Source organism: Talpa europaea (assembly GCF_964194135.1).
Source record: "Talpa europaea genome assembly, chromosome: X".
Classification (NCBI taxonomy): domain Eukaryota; kingdom Metazoa; phylum Chordata; class Mammalia; order Eulipotyphla; family Talpidae; genus Talpa; species Talpa europaea.
The window spans coordinates 2,715,829-2,740,418 of record NC_140081.1 but is presented as its reverse complement, the minus strand read 5'-3'; the positions used below and the strand labels follow the sequence as shown (position 1 = coordinate 2,740,418).

The 24,590-nt window shown below is 55.9% G+C and overlaps 1 protein-coding gene across 1 annotated transcript in view; it reads right to left on the bottom strand.

Annotated features, from left to right (window-relative positions):
* The window catches only part of SHROOM2 (shroom family member 2), a gene marked incomplete at both ends in the record, with an annotated part of 76,815 nt that extends 56,915 nt beyond the window's left edge, over positions 1 to 19,900 (bottom strand). Inside the window, one exon of the mRNA XM_084258179.1 lies at positions 19,736 to 19,900. Within this exon, the coding sequence (XP_084114305.1) occupies positions 19,736 to 19,900 (165 nt within the window). The remainder of the gene's footprint in view (positions 1 to 19,735) is intronic.
* Positions 19,901 to 24,590: the final 4,690 nt, after the last annotated feature.

Genomic DNA, 24,590 nt, shown 5'->3' with positions numbered 1-24,590 from the left:
CTCATTGGATGGTAAGAAAAACGACGTGGAGAATTCCATGCCTCTGACAACCTCTCACTCGGCTGTCAGCTCGATGAAGCTGGGGATTTTTCTCCACGTTACAAGAATTTAGAGTTGCTTCCTGAGGTCAGAGAGAGAAGACATGAAACACATTTTTCAAATAGTTGGTTTATTAGATTTCCCCAGCAATCCTGTGACATACATCTATATTTATATAATTTTTAAAATCCTGCTTGCAAGGGGTAGAACTGCACTTCCAAGGGCTTAACTGGCTTGTCTGTCCCCCCGCCACAGGCACAGAGCCTGGTCGCCGCCCCAGGGACCCTGCCGACCGAGGGCAGTCTGGCCATGCCACGGAACAGCATGTGCAGGGAGAGCAAGGGAGCACCGACGCCCTGCTACAAGTGGGTGCACGCTGAAAAGGGCACATGTGTGCGGCCCAGAAGAGGCAACTTCACCGAGACGGAAAGGAGCCTGGATGCGGCCCAGGGGCTGGGGTGCGAGCAGGGAGTGAGGCTGAGTGGGGACAAAGGATCTTTTTGGGATGATAGAAACATTCTAGAACTGGATGGTGGTGATGGAGGCGCAACTCTGAGTGAAAACTTACTGACCTGGGGGCCTCCCTGGTGGCTCAAGGGGTCAAGCGTCAGAACTATGGAGCTATCGGCAGCCTCTGCAACACGAGTTTGATCCCCGGCCAGGGAGCTGCCCACAGGGCACAGGAGACGTCTCCTGACTCACGCTGTTCCCCTCAGCAATGGATTTCAGTCAATCTGCCTGTTCTGTTCCCCGCTGTCTCTGGTGAATCATCTCACCCCCTGCACCTCTGGGCTACACCTCAGCTCTTATGCGCATTAATAAATAAAATAGGGCCTCCCTAGTGGCGCAAGGGGTTAAGACGAAACCTATGAAGCTGTCTGCAGCCTCCACAGCTTGAGTTCAAGAATTTGATTCCCCACCCGCCAGTGAGCAACCCACATGGCGCAGCAGACCTCTCCTGACTTGCCCGCTGCTCCCCTCAGCAGTGTACTTCGGTCAGTCTGCCTGTTCTGTTCCCCACTCTGTCTCTGGTGGATCCTCTCACCTCCCCCAACACTTCTGGGCTGTACCCCAGCTCTTGTATACATAAATAAATATTTTAAATTTTTTTTAAAAAAATTCAATTAGTTTAAAAAGAAGACAAAATTCCACTATCAACTTGTATTAAAAAATAAATAAAATAAATCTTTAAAAAAAGAAAGAGAAAGAAAACTCATTGACCTGACACTTAGGATGGGTGAGTTTTTTGATTTGTTTTGTTTTAAAGAATTACTTATTTATGCACACAAGAGCTGGGGTACAGGCCAGAGATGCGGGAGGTGAGAGGATCCACCAGAGACAGAGTGGGGAGCAGAACAGGCAGACTGACTGAAATCCACTGCTGAGGGGAGCAGCGGGCGAGACAGGAGAGGTGTGCTGAGCCATGTGGGTTGCTCCCTGGCAGGCGGGGGATGGAATTCCTGCTGCAGAAGCTGCGGATTGCTTCATAGTGTGGTGCTTAACCCCTTGTGCCACCAGGGAGGCCCAGGATGGGTGAGTTTTTGAATATGGAAACTATCCCTCTGCATCCTATGCTAAGATCAAGGGCAGGGAGGGGGAGGCAGCAGGAAAGGAACAGAGGGCAGCCAGAGGGAGCAGCAGCAGCTGGAACAGGAGCTGGCAGAGGGAGGGGCTGCCTTCAGAGCTTCTAGCTCCGCCCTGCTGCACCCATCTAGATGTCAAGCAATACAGAGCGTCTACAGAGTCCAGAAATGAGGCTGTGAGCTAGGATTTCCCAGGCCCCTTTGACAGACGAGGACACCGAGGTTGCCGGCAGTGACATCTTTTACCCGAGGTCACCCATCTAGAAAGAGCAAGAGTGAGCATCACTGCTTACAAAGCAGGCGGCCCTGGGCTGGGGATGCTGCCAGCTTGCTCCTTCTGCCCCCTGCCCCCCCGGGCTCCCCCAGATCACAGCGCCGGGACAGGGGACCGGCACAAAGGCCTGAGTGAGCACAGGTCCCCAGCAGGGCTGTCCTTGCTCAACACCAAGGTCCCGGACTCTGGCTCCTCCAGGAACCTGAATTCGGGTGCTTTTCCCCCAAACAGCCGCCCAGGCTCTACCACGCAGGCCGCCGGGCAGACCTGCTCCTAAACCCAAATTCACAGAGCACCCGCCTGGCTTGTGCTGAAAGCCACAAAGCCAGCCTTTCCTCAGGGCACGACTGGACTAGGTACTAACGCCGGCTTCCATCTCACCTTGCCTTGGCCGCCCAGCTAGGAGGGCAGGATGTAAGGACGTGTCCTAAAATCCAGCACGGCTGAATGTTTTGCTAAGTGCCAGTCTGCATTTCTAATGCTCTTGTGCCCTTAGCCTAGCGAGGCTCAAGCCAGAGAGAGGGGTGGGGAGGGGAAATCACTTGCCACACACACAGGAGCATACACACAACCCACCCCTGCTTCCTAGGGGCTGCCGGTTCCCCAAGCAACCACAAAGCACAGTTACATCCCTGCAGTCACCTGTCAGAAGAGGCAGGGCCTTAGAGTCAAGTTTCCTGACTTGCCAGCTGTGGAATGAGAGGCCTGGGTCACCATATTTACAGTAAAGGTTGCTGCATCTCTTCCCCCCAATCAGTGAGCCTTTCAAGGTGCAACACAGCACCCCCTACTTTCCATAACAATAAACAGTTCTCTGGAGAGCTGTAATCAAGCAGGATTAAGAGATGACCTTGGCAGGCCCAGGAGGACATACCGCAGCATATCTGCTAATGGAGCCACCCCAATGCCAGGTGCTAGGGAAGTTCCAGAACAATCCTGCACAAGGCTGAAGTGGCCGGTGGAGCTCGGTGCCAACATGGCCCAGGGCAAGTCCCCTTCCCCCCACTCGCCACAGCAGCTACTGGGCTGGGGATGCGCAGCTGACTGCTCAGCACCTCTGTCCCGGGTTCCCTCTTCCTCCCGGGGGATGCCAGTTTTAACTCTACTCAATGAGGCGCCAGCGTGGTTGTGAGTAAACCATCCACGACCCCTGGGGTGGCAGGATAGGCAGTCCCCAACAAGACAGGGTAGTAGGTTCTTCTGGGGGCACCCGAGACCACCACGCTCTCTTGCCCAGTCTCCGCTCTCCTCCAGCGCTTCCAGCCCTCACTGCCCTCCTGCCCGCCGCTCTGTGGTCTTCCTCCCACACCCTCCTGCTGGAGCTGCAGATCTAGCACCTTTGGGAGCAGCTTCCCCACCAACTGGACCTCAGTTCTTTTTTTTTTTTTAAGATTTTATTTATTTATTTATATGAGCACTGGGTACAGTCAGAAGCGTGGGAGGGTGAGAGAATTCACCAGAGCCAGAGCGGGGAGCAGAACAGGCAGAAGGACTGAAGTACACTGCTGAGGGGAGCAGCAGGCGCAGCAGGAGAGGTCTGCACACCATGTGGGACCCTCGCCCTGTGGCCGGGGATTGAACTGGCGCTAGAGAGGCTGCAGGCAGCTTCGCAGCCCGGTGCTCAACCGCTGCACCACCGGGGAGGCCCTGGACCTCAGTTCTTGACCCCCCCCCCTTCCCAACATCACCTGACCATCTTCAGTGGCAAAAAAGAGTTTGTTTGTTTGTTTTTAAGATGTATTTTTATTTACTGATGCATACAAGAGCTGGGGTGCAGACCAGAGCTGGGGAGGGGTGAGATGACTCACCAGAGACAGAGCGGGGAACAGAACAGGCAGATCCACGGAAACACACTGCTGAGGGGAGCAGCGGGGAGACAGGAGAGGTCTGCTGTGCCATGTGGGTAGCTCTCTGGCGGGGATCGAACTCATGCTGCAGTAGCTGGTGGTAGCTTCGCAGTGCTGAGACTTAACCCCTGCGCCAGCAGGGAGGCCCAGAAGAGACAGATTTCAGAGGTGGCACAGGCCACCGCACTATTAATCACTGCAAAGCCTTTAACAGTAAGTCCACCACCCAGAGGGGACAGAGTACGAGCAGAAAGCACAAGGAAACTACAAGAAGGTGGGGGGGGGGGGGCTGCAGGCACCCAGAAACAAGAATGGCCAAATGCAATGCACAGGAAAGGCGCCCCAAGGGACTGAATATACAGATAGGGGACGAGAGATCAACTGGGGGGGAGACAAGAGGGGACACCCCACAGAGGAGGCTGAAGAAGCAGGGGCCAGTCGTCACACGGGACGAAGGTGAAAGTGAGGATGGCCCTCCAGAAGAGTGCAAGGATGGAGACCGGCTTTGCAACCCAGCCAGGAAAAGTGTGTTACAGAGGGTTTTAAACAAACAGTAAATTCTTTTCTGAAGTGGCTTCTAGTCCATCCTCACAGCAACTCAACGTCTCGACGTGATCTGGAAGGCCACCTGGCGCCCTCCGTCGCCGTCGGCCCAATCCCTGCTCCTCACAAGCCAGCGTCTGCAGTTAACGGCAGGCAGGCTGAGGGGGCCGCAGTGGGGGTGCCAGCACACAGGATTTTAAATGAGAGTCGGGATTTGCACCCACATTTGCCAGTTTACAGCCTCAGACCAGCGGCTGCGGGTGTTTACACTGCAGCCGGCTCTCTTATAAATAGGAATAATCTTCCCTAAGGAAGAGCTGTGGGAGGATTAAACAGGATAATTTGTATCCTACGCTTGGCAGTGAATTTGCTCTGTAACAGAGAGAGGCTCCCTGGGGAGACGGTATATACCCGGGCGTTGTCCCGGACCCACGCCTGGGAGGAGGCTACGGGCAAAAATCTGACCACCATTGTTGGGTTTTTTCAAACTTTCAGAATTCTATTGGTAAGAAGTAGCAACTTTCAGCTCCACACGGGAAATCTGAAAAGCAAATGTTGCCTATCCTAAAAAGAAACAAACTATCAAGCCATGAAAATCCAAGAAGGAATCTGAAGCACCTGTGGCAAGTTGAACGCTGTCAAGTTGGATTTCAACTCGCCAGGACCTTCTGGAAAGGACCAAACTATGGAGACAGCAGAAGGAGCAGTAGCTAGGGGTGGGGAGGGACAGATGGGGTGGGGGGGGGCCAGAGGACTTTTAGGGCAGTGGAAACATCCTATAATGATGTCATAAAGAGGGACACAGATCATTAACACATTGATCGAATTTGTCACCCACAAGCACGAACCCTAGAAAAATTGTGGACTTTGGGTGATGTGTCAATGTGGGTTCTTGCTTGGTTACGAAGGTGCCCTCTCAGTGAGTGATGCTGATGACAGGAGGCTGGGGGTGGGGGGCAGGTGGGTACGTGGGCAATCTCTGCCCTCCTCTCAATTTTTTACTGTAAACCCAAAACTGGGCCTCCCTGGTGGCGCAGAGGGTTAAGCACCGCACTGTGAAGCAATCCGAGCCTCTGCAGCACGAGTTCAATCCCTGGCCTGCCAGGGAGCAACCCACATGGCGCAGCAGACCTCTCCTGCCTCGCCCGCTGCTCCCCTCAGCAGTGTATTTCAGTCATTCCGCCTGTTCTGCTCCCCGCTCTGGTGAGTCCTCTCACCCCCACACCTCTGGCCTGTACCCCAGCTCTTGTATGCATAAATAAATAAATCTTTTTTTAAAAAAGGGTAAAAACAAAAACAAATGTTACTGTATGATTTCACATCACCATCCACGAAATCTCTAATTAAAAAAAAAATCAGACAATAAAGAGACACCAAGGAAATAAGTCTGTCTGTTTTGCGTAAGTCTCTGAGTGCCCGGGCTAGAATGACTGTTTTTTAATCAATAGCCACTGCCACCGTCTACCATGACTCTTAGGCTGTGTCATTTACACCGTTCCTACAGCTTTCAAGGAGCCAGCCCCAAACAGAACTTCCGTTAGCTCAGTTAGATGCTGTCCTGCCTCACGCCAGCCGTGTGACCTCAGGGAGTGCCCGGTTGCCCACCCAAGGCATTGTGGGCGGGCCTGAGTGACCAGGGCCCTCTCTGACCATTTCCTGAGTCCCTAAAATGTGTCAGGGGCCGGCCAGCGTGGCGGGTCGGTGACCTCAGGGCAGGCTGGCCTGGGCTGTCCACTCAGGGGAAGCTGGAGCCTGGCAAAGGTGCAGAAGACCGAAGTCAAGGCAGAATGGACTGGAGAGCGTGGAGCGCCCCGGAGGTGCCTGGCCAACCCGCAGGCTCAGTCCCTCGCCCCTGCAGGGTCTCCGGGAACTGCCAGAGGCAGCAGCTCCTCACGCCTCACCGAAAGGCGCACTCCCCGCGTAGCGCAGGCCCGGCCCGGGTCCAGGCAGAGGTAAATGCTTCGGAGCTCCCCTAAACACAGGAAGAGGTGGCGGGCGGAGGAGCCCGACTCCCCGAAATGCCAGCTTGTTCATTGTCTCGACCCCAGCTGAGCCCGTGGGAAGCGAGCCCTCTCCACTTTGTGGGGACCGAAAAAGCTTTCAAAACTAAAACGAAGATTTCCTGCTGCCAGGGGGTTACTTGCACAAAGGATGCCGTCTGGAAACAAGGGCGGATCACACTGGGTGGCTCCCGTGGGGAGGCAGCCGGCGGCGGGGCGAGCAGCCCTGCAAACGCAGAGGCTTGAAGCGCTCTCCTGGCGATTTTTCCTCTTCAAGAGCAGTCGCTGCTCTTCTTCCATGCTGGGCGGCAACAGGATTTTTTTTTAACCTCGATTTTCCAGGGAGTCCTTTAAAGCTGTTCCAAACCCACAAGCTTTCTATTTTGATCTTTAGGGGTCTCTTCCGCACGCCGATGGCATGAGAAAAGCCGGCTTCCCTCCAGGACAACCCTCACCTGCTCCCCGGAGCTGCCAAGGAGACAGTGCCCCAAGGAAGGGAGGCGGCCTCGGTCCTTTGTCCTTTCCCCAAGGCACACCCCTCCCCAATGCCGAGAGGTTGAAGAGGACGGGTCCCTGGAGGGTCACTCCGGCTCTCCACAGGAGACTTCTGGAATGTTTGGCTTGGAGCGTCTCTCCAGCTCTCACCAGGTTCCGAGCCCTAATAGAGCGTCTGGGAGTGGGAAACAGCCGCCCTCGCCGGCCCAGCCCAACGAGGTCCTGCCCAGTTCGAAAGGGCAGAATTCCTGAGCGGGGACCACGGCGGCATGGCGGGCTGTGGACCGGCTCACTGGCACCCCCATACCCAGAGCGCTCTGCTGCTGGCCGCTCTGTTGCGGGCCCGGGCTCTGGATGCGGGGAGCTCGCTGAAAAGGTCTCCTGTGACTCCTCTTGCCCAACGCAGCACTCCCGGGCAGGGGCAGGATGAGCGGAAGAATTCGAGGCTCTCGCTTCCAGGCTCCCGCGTGCCCCTCCTCGCACGCCCAGTCCATGGTCTTCACACACCGAAGCGGCCGAATGAAAAAGACTGGAGGGGGGAAAAAAAATCTGGATTGTCCTAACCTCACCCGCCTACAACCTCACTGCTGTTCTCCAGTGGCGTCTGAGGCAGGCTTGCAGGCTTGCAGGCTTGCCCCAGAAGCCAAACAGCAAAAACGGCTTCGCACGCACCCGCCGTCTTCCTGCGAGGACGCGACTCCATGTCCGCGAGCGGAAGGCGCGACGACAGAACGAAGCTGCGATTGAAGGTGACGATTCAGGTAGAAGCTCACGGTGATAGAGAACAGCCAGAAATAGGTGAACACAAAATACTAAGGTGATGAACACAAAACACTAAGGTGATGTATCCGATGACGTGACATTGTCATTCTAGAGCGCACTCGGCGTAGTTCCACACCCAAAATGGTTGTTCACCTGTGCAGAATCAGGCGATTCATCTGCTGTGTTGCGGCTTCGTGGTGACAACTTTTCCCGCCGGGCTCCCGCTGGGGACAGAAGCACCGGGGTGACCGTAAACGCTGCTCCCGGAACTGGGTTCCCAAACGGCAGACCCCTCAGCCCAGGGCCGTTTAATATTCACTATCGACGACTCCACTGACCCCCGCCTTGGGTCTGTGAGGTCCGCCCGGGGCGCAATAAACTTTCCCTCCCTTTGAAAAAAAAAAAAAATATTCACGATCTCTCCCCACAGGCTGAACTTCAAAATCGCCCTCTGTTGAGCAGCGGTCATTTCTCCGCGTGGCCTGTCCTCCCTCACACAGACCCACTCCCAACTGAGGTTGGTGACGGGACCGCTGAGGCACCAGCCGTCTCGCCACTTCTCAATGCCACTGACCTATCATGAGGTCTAGTCCCCACCAGGGATTGCTGGCTGAATGGTTTTTAAAGGAAAGACTGTAATCTTCCCTTTCAGAGAAGCCCAGCCCGCACCTCTCCTGCGTGTCTGTGAGTATCTGACTTTGACTCATGATGATTCATAAAAAAGAGAAACCTCAAGTCAAAGTGACTCAAATGGTTTATCGAGACAGCTATTCTCAAAGGCTCTTTCCAACCAATAGCTTCCTCTCCTCTTACAGTTAGGGCAGAGTGAAGACAGAGTCTTAGGGACGAAGCCAGCCAAATGTCGGTGGGGTACCCAGGGGGAGGACAGAAGCCCATGGGGAGGTGCCCCAGCACACCTGCGCCGTCCACATGGCCCCGGTGAGCGCACGGAGGCAGCACCGGCCCATCCCCGCAACGCACCGGGACAATGGCAGGGCCAGGTGAGCCCTGGGTGCACCTGTTCCCTCCATGGAGCTTTCTGGAGGCGGGACTCTCATCCTTGACTTCCATCCACCTGGTGGGATGGGTTGCAATGAGCAACACCTGCAGAGAGGCGGCTGCAGCAACCTTCAGCCAGTGCCCCAGGGCCCGCCACCCAGGGAGAGTTCTACTTCTGCTCCCAGGCTTCCTGTTTCTCCATACCCCCTGCACCCATCTGCCCTGCGCTGGCAGAGTGATCCCTGCCACCGCCTGCTTCAAGACTTTCCAGGGCTGCCAGGGCCTGGCAGCAAGGCCTGGACTCCTGCCAGCTCCCCTCATCACCGCCTCTGGGTCTAACCTGCGGCCCCCAGCCAAGAGGCCTGAACTGTCAGGTGTGTTTCTCTCTCAGGCCGTCTGCCCGTGGGTGGGCCCCAGCGCCAACAAAGGGGACTTCCAGAAGTGCAGCACCAGCCACCAGGGAGGAGTCGGCGCAGTCTCCCTCCTCTCCGCTCTGGCCCGCTCTTTCCGGCTTTGCCATTCAATAAGACTGAGCATCACCCCCAAGCTGTTCCATAAAGCAAAGGAGCAACATGACCGGGCCCTCTTACGGAGGCGAGTGAGACCCGGCAGGAGTACGTGGGGCCCCAGTTTGAGATGGTATGTGAAGGTCATTTTAACAACATACAAGAGGGCCTTGGCGGACGTTATTTCACTCAACATCCCTTCCTTAGACTGTTGGGGGTGCGGGGGGAGCCCGACTGACATCGAGCTGCTTTCGTTAGTCATTTTTGTGAAGCGGCAGTTTCCAGGAACCTAGCAACCTTAGGTGAGGTCTTTCTGTATTTAGGGTATTGAACCCAACGGAACCAAACTATTCTCATTTGAACATGTAACAACAAAATGAAATGATTGCTAGTTATCGATAGCTTACACCCTTTACTTTCAGACTAAGTCCAAAACCCAGTGACTCTTTTCACTCCCAATACGCCTCGGCTGGGGCTGGCCAAACTTCGGGGCTCAGTGGCCAGCGCCCAGCCCATCGGGCAGGACAGGACAGAAGGACTAATAGAGGTGGGAGGCTGAGGAGGGACGGGCGGGAGGTAAAGGATAATGCTCCTGCCCCCACCCCCCTGCAGCAGCAGGGACTCGAGACAGGGAGGGCGACACAGAGCCGTCTAGAGGCAAGTTGGAGACACGGTCAGTCGGCAGCCAGCGGTCATGGCGACAGGACAGGGGAATGAGGCAGCAGCAGCCAACCCGAGAAACTCCAGCTCCTGAGGACCTGGGAGCAGGTGCTCGCGGCAGGCCCAGGGAAAGCTGGGGAGAGCACTGGCAAGGTGGTGACACAGCCAGCTTGGCATCCAGAGGATGCTGTGTTTGTGGGCCGCTGCAGGGCCTGAGAGGAGAGGAGTCTCCATGCCGCTGTAGTGCAACCCGGGCACGTGAAGCCTCCAGAGGGGAGGAGGGAAGGACTTGCGGAGAAATCAGCACTGCGTCAGGGCCTGCCAGAGTCCCCGGGGCCTTCTGTGCAGGCCACGGAGGCGGGAAGGAGTGGTCACGGGTGCAAGCTCTCGGCGGGCGGCAGCAGCATGGAAACGCTCAGGCCAAGTTCCTGCCTGGGGCACACGCACGGGCATCCTCCGTGACCAGCGGAAAAGGGAAAGTTTACCTTTGTGGGTAAAAGTTCACACTGCACAAGTGGCACAAGGTTCCAATTGCTTTTCTTCAAAACACTGGCCACTGGACTCGGGGCAGGAAGCGGCGGACAGGCCCACAGCCCCGCCGGCAGCCCCAGCGCGGTGGGTCCTGTGCGAGCTCCAGGGTGAAATCAATACACAATAAACAGGAGTCCAGCAGCGGACTATCTTGTCAGCCCAGAGGTTTCCTTTCCAGACTCTCATTCATGATTCAGGGCATCGAAACTTGGGAGAAATTAAAAGAAAAGCTGCAGAGGCCCAAAGAACCACAGATTTTTTAAGGCCGACATATTGGACTGATGTGAGAAGTGTGCAGTTGCTCAGAAGCTGGGGGTTTCTTACATGCTTGCCCAGGAAAAGCTGAATCACAAAACTCAACATAATTCCACAATAACAAAATATGTCTTTCTTAAAATTCCAATGGCAATCGCGTGCGCGCGCACACACACACACACACACACACAGAGCTTACTTTGAGTTACCATGTGAAGCCAAAGATTGTCAAAACGTAATCCTGAAGGAATTATCTTCAGTTAACGAACACTTGGTTCGACACGGCACGCGGGGAGAATCCCCAGGTGGAGGGGGTGGCCGATGTAGCTGTACTACCAGAAACTGTATGTTTGGAGCTTCTGGTCAATTATCTCATTTATTTTCAATTTTTGAAAATGGCTTTAATGTTTCTGCAGTCAGAAAAAAGATCACCCTGCTTACAAATTTACAAGCATATCTATAATTAGTACAGATAAATATCACGTGTTTACAAATTTACAAACACCACAATTAACGCAGACGCAGCCTTTTGTCGGCTTCAGCACTGCAAACCGCAGGCAGGGGTGCACCTCGCCCTCTGCTGAGAGTTGGGGAGGCTGCCCATCCACAGATTCTGGGTCCCTGGCTTCAAAAGCGCTTGAACTTCTCCCCCAGCTCCTGCAACAGAAGCAGCGCTTCTCTTCCCAGCTCCCCGAACCCTAGGCCTCAGGTCCCCCCCAACCTCACCTCCCTCCTGGACCACATTTCATTTACACTGCACTAGTCTTTCTCTCCCCTTTGCTGGCCCAACTCAGGTGTCTGTATTCCATTCCCTAGGGGGGAAACGGTCTGCCCTGCAAGATGATACTTAATTAATCTGATAAAGGCAGCCCGGTGAATGGGGATTTAATGTACAGCCCTGCCAGGCAACGTCTGGCTAGAAGGAACAGGAGAAAGGGCCATCCCTGACATCACAGCAGCTGCTCACACGCCCACCTGCCTCTTCCCCAGGCAGCCCCACCAGAGGGCTAATTACCTGGCCAGGGCTCTCCAGCCTCGCCCACCTCTCCATAGCTCCCGGGCAGTCATCTGCAGGGAGGGGAAGGCAAAGTAGGCTGGGCTGGAAATTAAATTATCAGCTGAGAGAAAGACCCAGGTGGAAAGAAGCCCAGGGGGCAGGCGGGCATCCTTGTATGGAATGGGGTGTGTGGAGGCCAAGCTCTGTATCAACACCCAGCGCGAAGCAAACAACCATGCCTTCCTGTGTGCTCATGAAGCAAAAGTACCTTCAGTCCCGGAAGCTTTTGATTTCGCTCCCGTTTCACTTGCTGGCAGTCTAACTCGCCGCGAGTAATTCAAGACCTGAGCGATGGCCAGATGCGACAGACAGGCTTATTTCTCGCCCGTGGCGGGCAGCTCCCTCGTCCCCAGCTGCCCAGGGCCTGCTGCACTCCAGGCCGTCGGGGGAGGCAGGGCAGCTGGCAGGCCTGGCAGCCGTCCCACCTGCGTGGGGCGGGGCGGAAGCGTCACCTGGCCCCGGCTGTCTGCCCCACCGGAAGTGTAGTCAAGCGGGGAGTCTGGAAGGTGAGGAGACATGGCCACACCCGCGGGCCAGCTGGACTCCAGAGGGCAAAGCCGCAAAGAGCTCGCGCCTGCCTGCCGTGCTGCGGAGGGCCAGCCTCACCTTTAATGCTGCTTTCTCTTCCCCAACTGCTTCCAGAAAATCCTGTTCTCTTGGCTAGCCCACTGAGGGGAGAGAGCTAGCCTTTGCTGCTATTCTGTAAAGAGGAAACACTTATGATTCAAAATAATAGTTTTGGTGGAAAGAAACATTTGCCTGTAGTGAGCTGTCAATAGATCAAGTAGCACATGGGGGCTGGATACGAGACACTTTCCTTCAAATTCCTACTCAACAGTGAAAGGGGGTCACTTTGTTCCCCAAAAGGCAGTGGGCAACGTCTGGAGACATTTGCTTGGCAAAACCAGGGTAGAGGGAGCTTCTGCACGCGTGGGCAGAGAACGGGGAAGCCGCTGACCGTCGCATACGCCCAGCACAACAGCATCCGGGATAAGTATTTGGCCCCGAACGGCAAGAGCGTTAAGGCCAAAAACGCTCCCTCCAACCAAAATGATGATGTGACTTTGGGAGTGTGGGGGCCCAAGAAGTGGGCCTGCGTAGTGGACGGAAGGAGGGGCGTGGGAAAAAGGCTAAGTCCCAGGCTTCCCTTGTGGGAAGTCAACAGCCACCCTCACAAGGACCGACGATGCACAGTACAAGCAAAGGACAAATAAACTGGCTAAAAAGTGTCCGCGCTTGTCCCTGGGGAAGGAGGCAGCCGGGCGGGAGGTAGTGCTGTGATAACAGGCCCCCAAGCACTATTTGATTATGTCAACTGCCTGAGAACCACTTTGATAAAAAGAAAAACAAACCTCAAAAAGACACACTAACACTTTGTCCCTTTGCTTCCCGGGAAAAGTGACCCAGCCAGAGTTGCCTTTAAAGGACTCGGGGTTCTGCTGACTTTCACAATTTGCCTTTGATCTGAAAGCCTCAGTCACCTGGGGCCAGGAGAAGCCGCCCTCCACCCTGCCTAGACCCCCACCATGCCGAGCCACCCAGGGCACCTCACAGCAACTTCATGTCCCCAGGGCTGACAGACAGCCAGGTCCTCACAGGGGAGGAGGGGTCTCTTTTGCTGGGCTTTGCTGAATATCCTGCCTCTGGGTTCAACCAAATAAATTTAATCTGATTATTATTTCTTAATGATTCCCTCCAGTTCCTCTACCAAGACAGGCACTGGGAGGCGAGCCTTCCCCACCCCGCTGCCACGCCAGGCTCGTCTCCTGGAGCTCAGCGCAAATGTTTCCCCCAACAAGGTAAGAGGAGAGCTGTTCTTCCAGCACGTTCCCTCTCCACATCAGACACTAGCAATATTTTATAGAGGCCAAAGAGAGCAGCGGGCAAGCTCACACTTTCCAGGCCCTTCGTGTGGACAGCATGTTGGCTCGCGTTGGTAGGAAGAGCCCCCAGGAACTGCAGAATGTCTCCTCTCAGTGACCCCCACTCCTGACCGCAGCGTCTAAGAGTAGAGGAAGTGAGACCTGAAGAAGTCCACTCGGGCGCCTTCCTGGTGGTGCAAGGGGTTAATAAGACGCAGCACGATAAAGCTATTTGCAGCCACTACAGCATGAGTTCGATCCCCAGCCAGGGAGCTGACTCATATGGCGCAGCAGACCTCTCCTGACTCACCGCTGCTCCCCTCAGCAGTGGAGAGGTAGTAGATCCGCCTGTTCTGCTCCCCACTCTGTCTGCTGAATCCTCTCACCACCCGCCCCAGCACCTGTGGCCTGCACCCCAGCTATTGTGTGCATAAATAAATCTTTTTAAAAAAAAAAAAAAAGAAAGAAAAGTCCACTCAGCCTGGAGGCCCTGATGTGGTCCTGGGGCCTGTGTGCACGGCGCCCTGGTGAGCAGGCAGGCTCCGGGGCCTGCACATCCTCCAGTCCACGTTTGTTTGCCGGCAGACACAAGACAACTCCGGCAGGAAGACAGCTTCAAAATGCTTTCCAAAGAGGAAAACCAGTCCTTTCTAAGCAAGGAGCCCACATTCTTGGGCTAGGAAATAGAAAGCTGAGTTATGAAATGCCAGCTCGTTATGACAAGGTGAAAACGGCAGCTTTTATGAGTCTTTCATTATCATACGCAGCGACGCTACCTCTCCAGCAAACCAGTTTTCCTTTTTCCCCCCCAAAAGATGAATGTTGGGACATGTCAAGAAATACTTATAACTGAAACAGGAAGGCCAGATTCCCTCGTGTTCCATGCAAGAAGGATGCACAAGTTGAGTTTATAGGTTTTTTATACCATAGAAGCCTCTGGATTTATAGAGGTGAGTCAAACCAAATTAATGTCTAAAAGAGAAAGAATCCTCCACCCGTTGAACCTCAAAGCTCCAGCTACCTGACCTGGAGGCAGAACTTTAGGCTCCTTGCCTGATTTCCACCCCCACACCCAAAACACCTCCGGAGGAGGGGGAGGAGGAGAGGTCGGCAGGGCCGGGGAGGGGCAGGCTGGGACAGGGCCACGAAGACCTGCTTGAATGCCAGCTGGCAAGGCGGGCCTACCAATTGAAAGGGGCTTTCAGCACAGGAAGAAAACGCACCACCCCCTCCCTTTCTAACCATACTATTAATTCTTAAATATAAATGAGTCTTTAGAATCACTCTCGTTGGAACTGCTGCTGACCTCAGAGAGCGGCTGGGGTGCCACCCTCCAGGGAGTGGTGGCTGCAGCACCCCAGGGCACCCAGGTTTCCAGAGGCCCAGTCCTTCACCCCCCACCCCAGGTATTTCCATCAGACCCCCGGGCAGTTCCTTGGAGCCAGAGGAACTGACGGCATCCAGCTGAAACACAGCAGAGGGCAAGGTCTGCACCCACACCTGGACCCCGCCTTCCCTACCCTCCGCTGATCCGACGGCGCCTGCCTCCAAACCTTTGCCAGTAACTGACAGGGAACCCGCTCCTGGGGACAAACAGGACATCAGGAGGTGTCCTGGCCCTGCTCAGCCATGACCATGACTCAGCACAGCCCCTTTCAAAGCCCCATCGGGTGCCTGGTGTCTCCAGCCCCAAGCCCAGCGAGGGCCAGCCTGTGCGGAGCCACCAGGAGAGCTGGCTGACCGCCGCCACCGCTGCCTGGGGGCATCTGCCAGCAGGCAGCGCACCCTCCCCCACCCCGGACCCCAGCCCCTTCCACCCAGCAGCATTCAAACTGCAATGGAAGGTTAAGGGCTGTGTCTCCTGCAGGGAAATCCTGTGCCCATCTCAAGTGCCTGGGAGAGTGAGTCAGGCTGGGCATCCCAAGCCAAGCTCTCTGCCCCTCCCCAGATGGGTCAACTCCCCAAAAGCAATCTGAACATGTTGAGGGTCCCCAAGGAGTCACCCCTGGGACCAGACCATGTCATCTCTGGGGTTTCTGGCAAAGGCTCTGGCAGTCTTCAAGGAGGGGCTGTCAGCAGTGGTGACAAGCAAGGGCTGGGGGCTTCATTCCTTCCCTCCTGCCACCAGCATTCTTGAGGCCGCAGGGGGCCTGCTGACACTGAGCTGCTGGCCCGGAACCCCAACCTCCTTTCTGGAATTCTAGCCCTTCCGGTGGCAGGTTAGAAGTCAGGTCCTTCCTGGACCCCCACTGAAGCTGTCCATTGCTAACTCCACCGGGAAAGGAAGGCACAGCAACCAAAACTCGCCTGCAACACACTTTGTGCCGGCCCGAGACACCCGCCTCGAGCACGGGCTAGGGAATGGCCGCAGCTCAAAGGCGCCTCAGCTTCCTAGGGCAAGGCCCGACATTTCTGCCCCATCTCCCCGTCTCCGCCAGCAGCAGGGAAAAAAAGGATTTTCATGGGCTTTTCACTGCTCCGGCCACAGGTCGGCGGAAACAGACAGTCAGTGGGCTCCACACGGCACTCTGAGTTCCAGGAGGGCACGCCGGTAAGTGGACACCCCTCACTGCAAACCAGACCCAGACAGGAGCTGGTCCGACCCTGCGGCCTCCCTGACTGCCCAGCACACACCACTCAGGAGTTCCGGCTTCCATTTCCTTTTTCCAGCTCCCAAAATGCAGATGAAGTGAGTATTTGTTTGAGTTTTGCTATGTAAATACAGCCCATTATTGGGGTCAGCAGCGGGAAGAGAAGAGCCCTCCTGACAAGTACTGGCAAAGGGAGAGGCGTGGGGGGGGGCAGGCACACCCCCTGAAAGGCCAGGATCTTCAAAAAGAATTAAGCATGCATTTTCCAATCTAAAGCTAATTTTCAACGCTTTCAAAGTAAACGTGACACAGTGAACCTCACAAGATGATTCACCACTTGTGATGTGGCTCCTGTGGGGGCATTTGATAGAGTCTGGCAACAATTTCTTTTTGCTGTTGTCACACCAGCAGTGGGGGGTACCAATGGGTGGGGGCCGGGGCGCTGCTGAACATCCTGTAGTGCACAGGATAGCCCCCACCACAAAGAATGTTCCAGCTCAGAATATCTACAGAACCCAGGTTGGAAAAACCCTCACAATGTGACCAAGTTCTTGAAAGTGACACCACCGGGCTTCCAGACAACAGCAGATGGCACCGCCCGGAGGAGGGACATTTCTGGTCAGGATCTCAGGACCTTCCTGTGATTGCCAGATCTGTGGCCTCAGGGCACAGCATTTAACCTCCCTTGGCCTAAGCTTTTCATCTATAAAATGGGTCATTAAAACGTCTCCATCTGAAGATGGGGATAGAACCAATCTCGTTCTGGGCACCCCTTCCAGTTCTAAGATGTGCCTTCGTTCTCATAAAGAGTGTGTCCTTGGGCCTCCCTGGTGGCACAAGGGCTTAAGTCTCAGTGCTATCAAGCTATTGCCAGCCACCTCAGCATGAATGAGTTTGATCCCCAACCAGGGTGCTGACCCACATGGTGGCAGCAGACCTCTCCTGTCTCGCCTGCTGCTCCCCTCAGCAGTGTATTTCAGTAGATCTGCCTGTTCTGCTCCCCATTCTGTCCCTGATGAATTCTCTCACCGCACCCCCCCCCCCTTCTGACTTAAACCCCAGCTCTGGTATGCATAAATAAATCTTTAAAAAAAAAAAGTGTGTTCTCTCTCACAAGCCACTCCCAAATCAGATTCTAGTAAACAGAAAATGAGTTGCAGAATATCCTGGGGTGCTAATATGTAAGGAGTTAATTACAAAAAAAAAACCACCACAAAACCCTGCTAGCACAATTATTATTGAATGAGTCCTGCAGATATTTCAGTAACTATTGAGAAAGGAAAATTCAGAACTTGAATTAATCCAAATTCTGCTGGTGGAATGACCCCATGCCCCACCCCCAGTCTTCAGTTTCTTCCTACTCGTTAAGCAGTGGTCAGAGGGCACGGATTCCTGCATCCTCTGCTCCTAATGGTTCACTAGCAGCTGTTGGATGGCAGGCAGGTATAACAGATGACTTAATTCATAGGAAAAGACAGGTGAGGGCAGCCGACATCAGGCAACACACCGTGTGCTTAAAGAGTACCTGTAAGTCTGCACAAGCACACCCCCGTGCACGCGCGCTCACACCTGTGCACAGACATACACACTTGTGCACAGACATACACACCTATGCATGCACACACACCAGTGCACGGACACACACCTGTGCATGCACACACACCTGTGCAGGGACATACACACCCATGCGCGCACACACCTGTGCATGCACACACACGTGCATGGAAATGCAGCCTGTGAGTCCCAAGTGGCCCCGGCCCTCCCCGTCCCAGCCAAAGAAAGCACAAGTTGTAGTCTACTCAGGGCATCCACGAGGACTAAGCACAGTTCAAGGGGGTACGGCCGAGCAGCTCAGAGACAAGGCACAGGCACTAGTCTCTGCCACAGCAGACTGTCCTTCAGGAGGTGTAATCTGAGCAGCTGCATGAGGGTAGCTGTAAGCACGTACACACACATATACACACACACTCACTCATTCTGTACCAGCCTGGCCACCAAAACTTCTCCAACACACCCTCAGCAACTGTAGGGAGGGCCAAAAGAGCCAAATCAAGAGCAAACTGCCTCCTGTGGACACTTCTGGGTGTGTGGACAAGGGTGAACGTGCAGTTTCCTGTGAACACATGGAGTGTTTTAGAACTGAGGGCACCTGGAGGAAGGAGGAGGTGTTCTGGGGTTCCTTTCTGCAACTTCTGGTAAAATAACAGCGTTTTAGCGTTCAAAGTGACTTCCAACTTTCTTACACTGGGTCAGGCCCAAAAGCAAGATTTCACCTTAAAGGATGTTTTACTTATTCCATCTGCTAAAAAAAAAAAAAAAAAAAAATAAGTCTAAAAGCTAGGCTGACGGTATGGCTTTTTTATTTTTAAAGAAACACATGAAATATTCACGGTCTGAGTAGTTATCTGATATCTTTTTAACTTGGACCATCAGAAATGCCTGGTAAGACCTTGACTGACAAGGCACAGGCTAACCCGCTTAAAGATGCACCTACGCGGGCAGGTGCCCTCCCTGGGCAAGGTGAGACCCTGGACCTTCTATCTTCTCAAACCATCCAACTGGGGGACACTGTCACAGTGACAGCCTCTTCTCCAGCTCCACGTGACTCCAGCGCGCATGGAAACAAACCTCCCCTCTAGTTTTATAACTAGCAAAATGAGAGGCAAGCACAGAAGTATAGTGTCTCCTGGGCTATATGAATAATAAAGCCGCCCAGTTTCCCAAACCCACTACCAGCTGGGCAGGGCAGAGTCACATTACTCGTAACTGCTGTGGGGGAACAGGGAAGCAGGGAGAACTAGTAAGTCACCTTCAAATGCTTGTGGTGGCCATGAATTCTTACATTTTAAAGGGAACTTTGTCCCGAGCAATGGCCCCGGCCCAACCCTTCCCAGAGAGACTGACCGACAGATCCTCTGACCAGAAGAAACAGGACAATTGGGCCGTTGTTTATTTTTACAGGTTCAGCTGGTAGACTTCAAAATGGATTTTGTGTTTTGAGAGAAGAGAATTCCTAATTGTAAAGCAGTCCCCCGCCCAATACACAAGCAAAACACATTCTTTATGAGACATACTAATGATTTCCTACTATCGGCACCTAAATTCCACTTTTATCAAGGGCGCTGAGAAGTTTCTGCAGTTTTTTGTTTTGTTTTGTTTTGTTTTAAGCAGGTATCCAGAGCGCAGCAGATCCTGGGCTGGGAGCCGAAAGTCAGTCAATATGGATGGGCTGATGGGGATCAGAAGCCGGGCTGGCGGCAGCTACCAGTCTGGCTTTCCCAGCGATAAGGGGTGCAGGTCCAAGGGATGCAGAAGCCGGACCCAGCGAGGCACTCGCCGGTGGGGTGGGGTTCCGTGCACCCCCCGCACACGGGAATGTTCGCCGACCTCTGCGCGGCGCCACAGGTGCAGGCGGTCGCCGGCGAGGCCCGGGTGACCGGGGACGCACCAGGCCCCTTCCCGGCGGGGGAGGGGAGGGGACCCGGAACAGGAGCCATTTAAACCCTGCGCGGAGCTGGGAGTCCGCGGGGCCGGGGGCGCGGCGGAGCGCCCGGGTGTCTCCGGGCCGCGCACCCACGCGTGTCTCCGGGCCCACGTCCCGCAGGTGCCCCGGGCGGACGCGCGCCGGGGGCCGGGGGCGCGATCGGGCCGCCCCCTCCCGCGCGCCCGGCCCGACGACCCCACGCCCGAGACCGCCCCCGGCTGTCACCGCGCGGCCCCGGCCGCCCTACCTTGGTGATGACCAGCGGCTCGCCGTGCTCGCGGCCGCCCTTCAGGGTGAAGCCCCACGGGGCGCCGCCGCTCAGCTGCACCTCCACCAGGCGCCCGCCGTCGGCCGCCCGGCTCTCGGCCTCCGCCAGGCGCTCGGGCCGCGCGCGGGGCTCGGCGCCCTCCATGGCGCGGGGCGCGGGGCGCGGAGGCGGCGCGGCCGCTCAGCCCCCCGGGCCCGCCCGGCCCGCGCCCATGCACTCGAGAGGTGCGGCCCGCGGACGGCGAGGGGATCCGGCCGCCCGCGCCGCCGCCGGCCCCCGGCGAACTTGCGCCGCAACTTGGAGGAAAGTGCCGGCCGGGCTGGGCAGCGGCGCGCGGGCGGGCGGGCGGGCGGGCGGCGCGCGGGGAGGGGGCGGGCCGGACGGGGGAGGGCGGGAAGGGGCGGGGAGAGGCCGGGGGCGCGGGGCGGGGGCGGGGCGTGCGCCCGGCCTCGCGCGAGCGGCCCGGAGGGTGGGAGGGGCGCGGGGCGCGCGCGCGGCCGCGGGGGCCGGCGGGGCGGGTCCTCGGGCGGGCGCGCTCGGGGGCGTTCCCCCAGGTGGCCGCGGGCGGGGGGCGGGGCCGGCTCGGGGTCCGGGGCCGGGGCGCGCGCTCGGGGCCCGCGTGGGGCAGCGCGCGAGCTCGGCCTGGACCGGCCCCGCGCGCCCGGAGAGTCGCGGGGCGCGCCCGGCTGTCGGCGGGGCGATGGGGGCGCTGCAGGTGAGGCGCCGGAAGCGCCCGCGCGAGCCGGCCCGGGCCGGGGCGCACCCGGCGGTCGTGCTGGAGCCCCTAGCGCCCTCCATCTTGGGGCGCGCGGCCGGCGCGGCGCCCCCGCCTTTGTTCGCGCGGACCGCGGGCTGCGGGCGGCCGCGCAGGTGAGGCCGGAAGCGCCGCGGGTCCCCCCCGCCCCCCGCGGGCTCGGGCCGGCTGGTCCCCGCGCCGCCGGCCTGTGCCTGCGCGGCGCCCCGTCTCCAGCCCGGGGCACTGGGAGCCAGAGCCCGCGCTCACCCACACTGTCCCGGCCCTGGCCGCCGACCCTGGGCCTCCGGAGGGTGCTGGCAGAACCGGGCCTGGACAGGGGCGCGTGCCCTGTGTCCTGGAGGGACCGCCGGTGCCCCCGCAGTTCCCTCCGGCGGCGCCCAGCCCGGACCCGCGGGGCCTCTTGTTGGCACTTTCTATAGTTGCCGCCCAGAAAGTTGGGGCTCAAACCCCGTCCTCACTGGCGCATCACCGCGCCCCAAGGACCTAGGGTCCCCTACCTGCATGGGCCAGAGAGGGGCCGAGGGGGTTGGAAATGACTGCATGTCTGCGACTTTGAAAGGTGTGTCACCTGTTCTGCCTCTTATCAATGCCCATAAAACTCAAGAAAATCTGCACTGATGGGTATTTGCGTAATTTGCTAAACCAGTTTTGTTGTGTTTTTTTTTTTTTCGTTTTCTAGCTACATAGTTGGACGCCGTTGAACACCTGTTTCCTCAGAGCAGCTCCATGCAGGTACTTCTAACAGGTGATGATGCCGCAGGAGGAGCCAGCACAACCTGGGGCAGCACTGGACAAAGCCCGCCTGGTCCCTGGGTCTGGGTTGCGCCACGTTGAGCTCGAAGTGGAATCTCAACTCTGGTTTCCTTCCTTCAGCGCTTAAGCGAGAGATTTAGCCTTTGCGTCTGGGGTTGGTCTTTGTGTCTCATGCAAGCAATTGAAACAAGAGTGCAAACTCCCCTGGGCACCTGCCATGGCTCTGGGTAGTGATTACTGGCCCATAAATAACTTCCAAGTCACAATGTCCTCAATATCTCTGGTTAGAGCAATGAAGCAAAGCGGAGATTCAAGCCACGTGCCTGCGAGAATGATGTCTGCAAGAATCAGCCTCCAGTATATCTTGCCCGAGATGGTCACATGATTCTGCAGATTAAATCACACAGAGCCAGCTGGGGGTGATGGGAATAAGACGGGTGGATTGTTAACTGCCCTAGTTGTGATACCGTGCTGGGTGTTACCTTTGGGATGGAAATGATGTGCCTGCATACTTTACAACTACACGTGAATCAATAATGATCTCCAAATAAAAAGTTTTCCTTAAAAGGTGGATGCAAAAGAGAAAAGACCATATAAATGCAGCTAGAATTTAGGAGGTCCCTGTATCCCAAAACTGCCCCCCACCCTAACCTCTAGCTAGTGTTGACTAAACATCTCAGTGCCCCCGGGGGCTGACACGCACGCCACTGGTTCCACTAAGGCAAGGGCAGTGATTTCCTTGCAGCCCAAGTCTCCTTAACATTTCTTGTCCCGTGTGTAATCACTGTCAGCTGACGGTGACAGTGCGGCGGAAAGGGGTATGCCGCCCGCCCCTGCCTCAGACAGAGGTAGAGGTTGACATTCATCCCTACTGGACATCTTTTTGCTGACTTTTGTTTGTTTTGTTTTTAATCTTCACATTAGGCATCCCTCCCCGCTTAGCTCACTTGTTTATGGTGCTGTTAAAAAACATGCAGAGGGGCCTCCCCCATGACCTGGCACAAGGGTTAAAGTCTCAGTGCTATCATGCTATCGCCAGCCAGCGCGAGTTTGATTCCCGGCTAGGGAGCTGACCTTTTCTGTCTCCCCGCTGCTCCCCTCAGCAGTGGGTTTCAGTAGATCCACCTGTTCTGCTCCCCACTCTGTCTCTAGTGAGTCCTCTCACCCCCTCCCCCACCGCACCCCAGTTCTTGAATGCATAAATAAATCTTTAAAACGTAATAATAAATACATGTAACCAGACACCTAACTTTTCCAATCAGGAACACTTAAATAAGAGGGAGTTCTGAGCCGCTGCAGAAGTCTTCGTGTCTGCAAACACTCTGAGAAAGCCATTGACTATTTCTCAGCTGTCTTTTTTTATATAAAGCTGCCAGAGGAGCTCGTGTTGCAAGTACCTTTTACTTGCCTGTACGGGGGAAGGGCTGCTAAGGAATGTAAAGGATGCAGGAAATATGAAGCATTAACTCTCCCTGTGAAGAGAAAATAAATCAAGTGCGCGGAAACACGTGGAGGACAGTTAAGTGCTAAACTCTTAGCTGAGGAAGTTTCAGCCGAGGGAAGGAGGCAAGATGCCTAGAATGTCCATCTTTTTGTCTGCACATTTCAAACGGCTGTGAAGTAAAACTCTTGTCTCATCCGAGCCTTATTTTACCTTTTTCCCTGAAATATTTCACAGCATTCAGCACAGAATGACTGAGAGGAAGTGGGGTGAGGGTTCCTCGGTGGAGACCAAAGGCTCTGCCCCCAGGAGCTCTCCTCATGCGGAAGTTGGAAGCGTGGCCTGAGCCGCAGAAAACCTGTTAAGGAATTGCTGAAGCCACCAGCCCTTCATCGCGTACCCATCTGCCTCCACTCCCCCGCCAGGGTGCCTCTTCGGGGTGGGGTGTGGGGTGTGGGGCTCAAGAGCTACTCCTGGGGCTCTGGCTTAAGGAACTGAGCCGAGAGGCTGATAAATGGAGCTGGAGGTAGAAGAACAGGGCGGGGAGGCGCCGCGTGCCTTTGGCCTGTGCAGGCGGAGCTGGAGATGCCTTTGGGATGGAGCCTCAGTGCGGGGGACTGTTGCAACTCATGGGCTTAAGCTTGAAGGCTCAAAGCAGAGGCATTTCTTTCCCCCCTGGGCCACAAGTCTAAACTGAGGTGTCGGAGGACGGTGCCCTCCTGGGGGCTGGAGGGGAGAGTCTTCTTTGCCACTTCCGCTGGCCGCCGGCCTTTGTGCGCCCCTGGCCGCATCCCTGCCATCTCCTTTGCTCGCTGGCCGCCCCGTCTCCGGCGCAGTCTTGTGGCACGTGCGCTCGCGCTCTTCTCTTCGGAAGAAAAAGCAAAAGTAAAATACCCACCACCATCTCCCCCCTTCACCCTTGCTCCCCCACGCTTATTTTGCTGTCAGTTCATCTGCTCTGCTTCCCTCTTGTCTGTGAAACCAGCCCATATTGTCTGCATCCTGCTGACTGACCGCTCGTCTCAGAAGCTCCTTCAGGTCCATTTTGCTGCAAATGGCAAAATGTCCTCTTCCCTGATGGCTGAATAGCGCTGTCGTGGACCACCCTGCAGCTTCTTGATACAGCCTTCACTCTGTGGGCACTTAAGCCGCGTCCCTGTTTCTGCTGTTGTGGGCGGTTTCATCCCTTGGGCACCTACCCCCTCCTGAGGACACCTGTGACTGATGTGGGGGGCTGTTGCAAACACACTGGCATAACCTGGAGAATTGAGGGGCCTCTCTTCTCTCAGAATCCTAAATCTAATCACGCATGCTAAGACCCTTTTCCTGGGCCTCCCTGGTGGCCTAGGGGCTGAGGCTCAGGCTATCACCACTACACCTGAGTTCCATCCCCAGCCAGGGAGCTGACCCACAGGGTGCAGCAGACCTCTCCTTTCTCCCTGCTGCTCCCCTCAGCAGTGTGTTTCAGTCCATCTGCCTGTTCTGCTCCCCCCTCTGTCTCTGGGGAATCCTCTCACCCCTCGCACCTCTAGCCTACGCCCCAGTTCTATGGAAAGGAGAAAAAGACATCTGGCAAATATACATTAGAAAAGCCCATATTTATTTCTTAATTTATTATTGTTTTGTTTACTTTGATTTTAAAAAAAGAAAAGGGAAAGGAAATGGGTTCGCAAATTATGGCCCAAGAGCCCACTGGTTTGTTGGTTTTTTAAAAAATTTATTTACTTATGCTTAGAAGCACTGGGGTGCAGGCCAGAGGTGCGAGGGTGAGAAGTTTCCCCAGAGACAGAGTGGGGAACAGAACAGGCGGATCCACTGAAATCCACTGCTGAAGGGAGCAGCGGGAGAGACAGGAGAGGTCTGCTGCGCCATGTGAGTAGCTC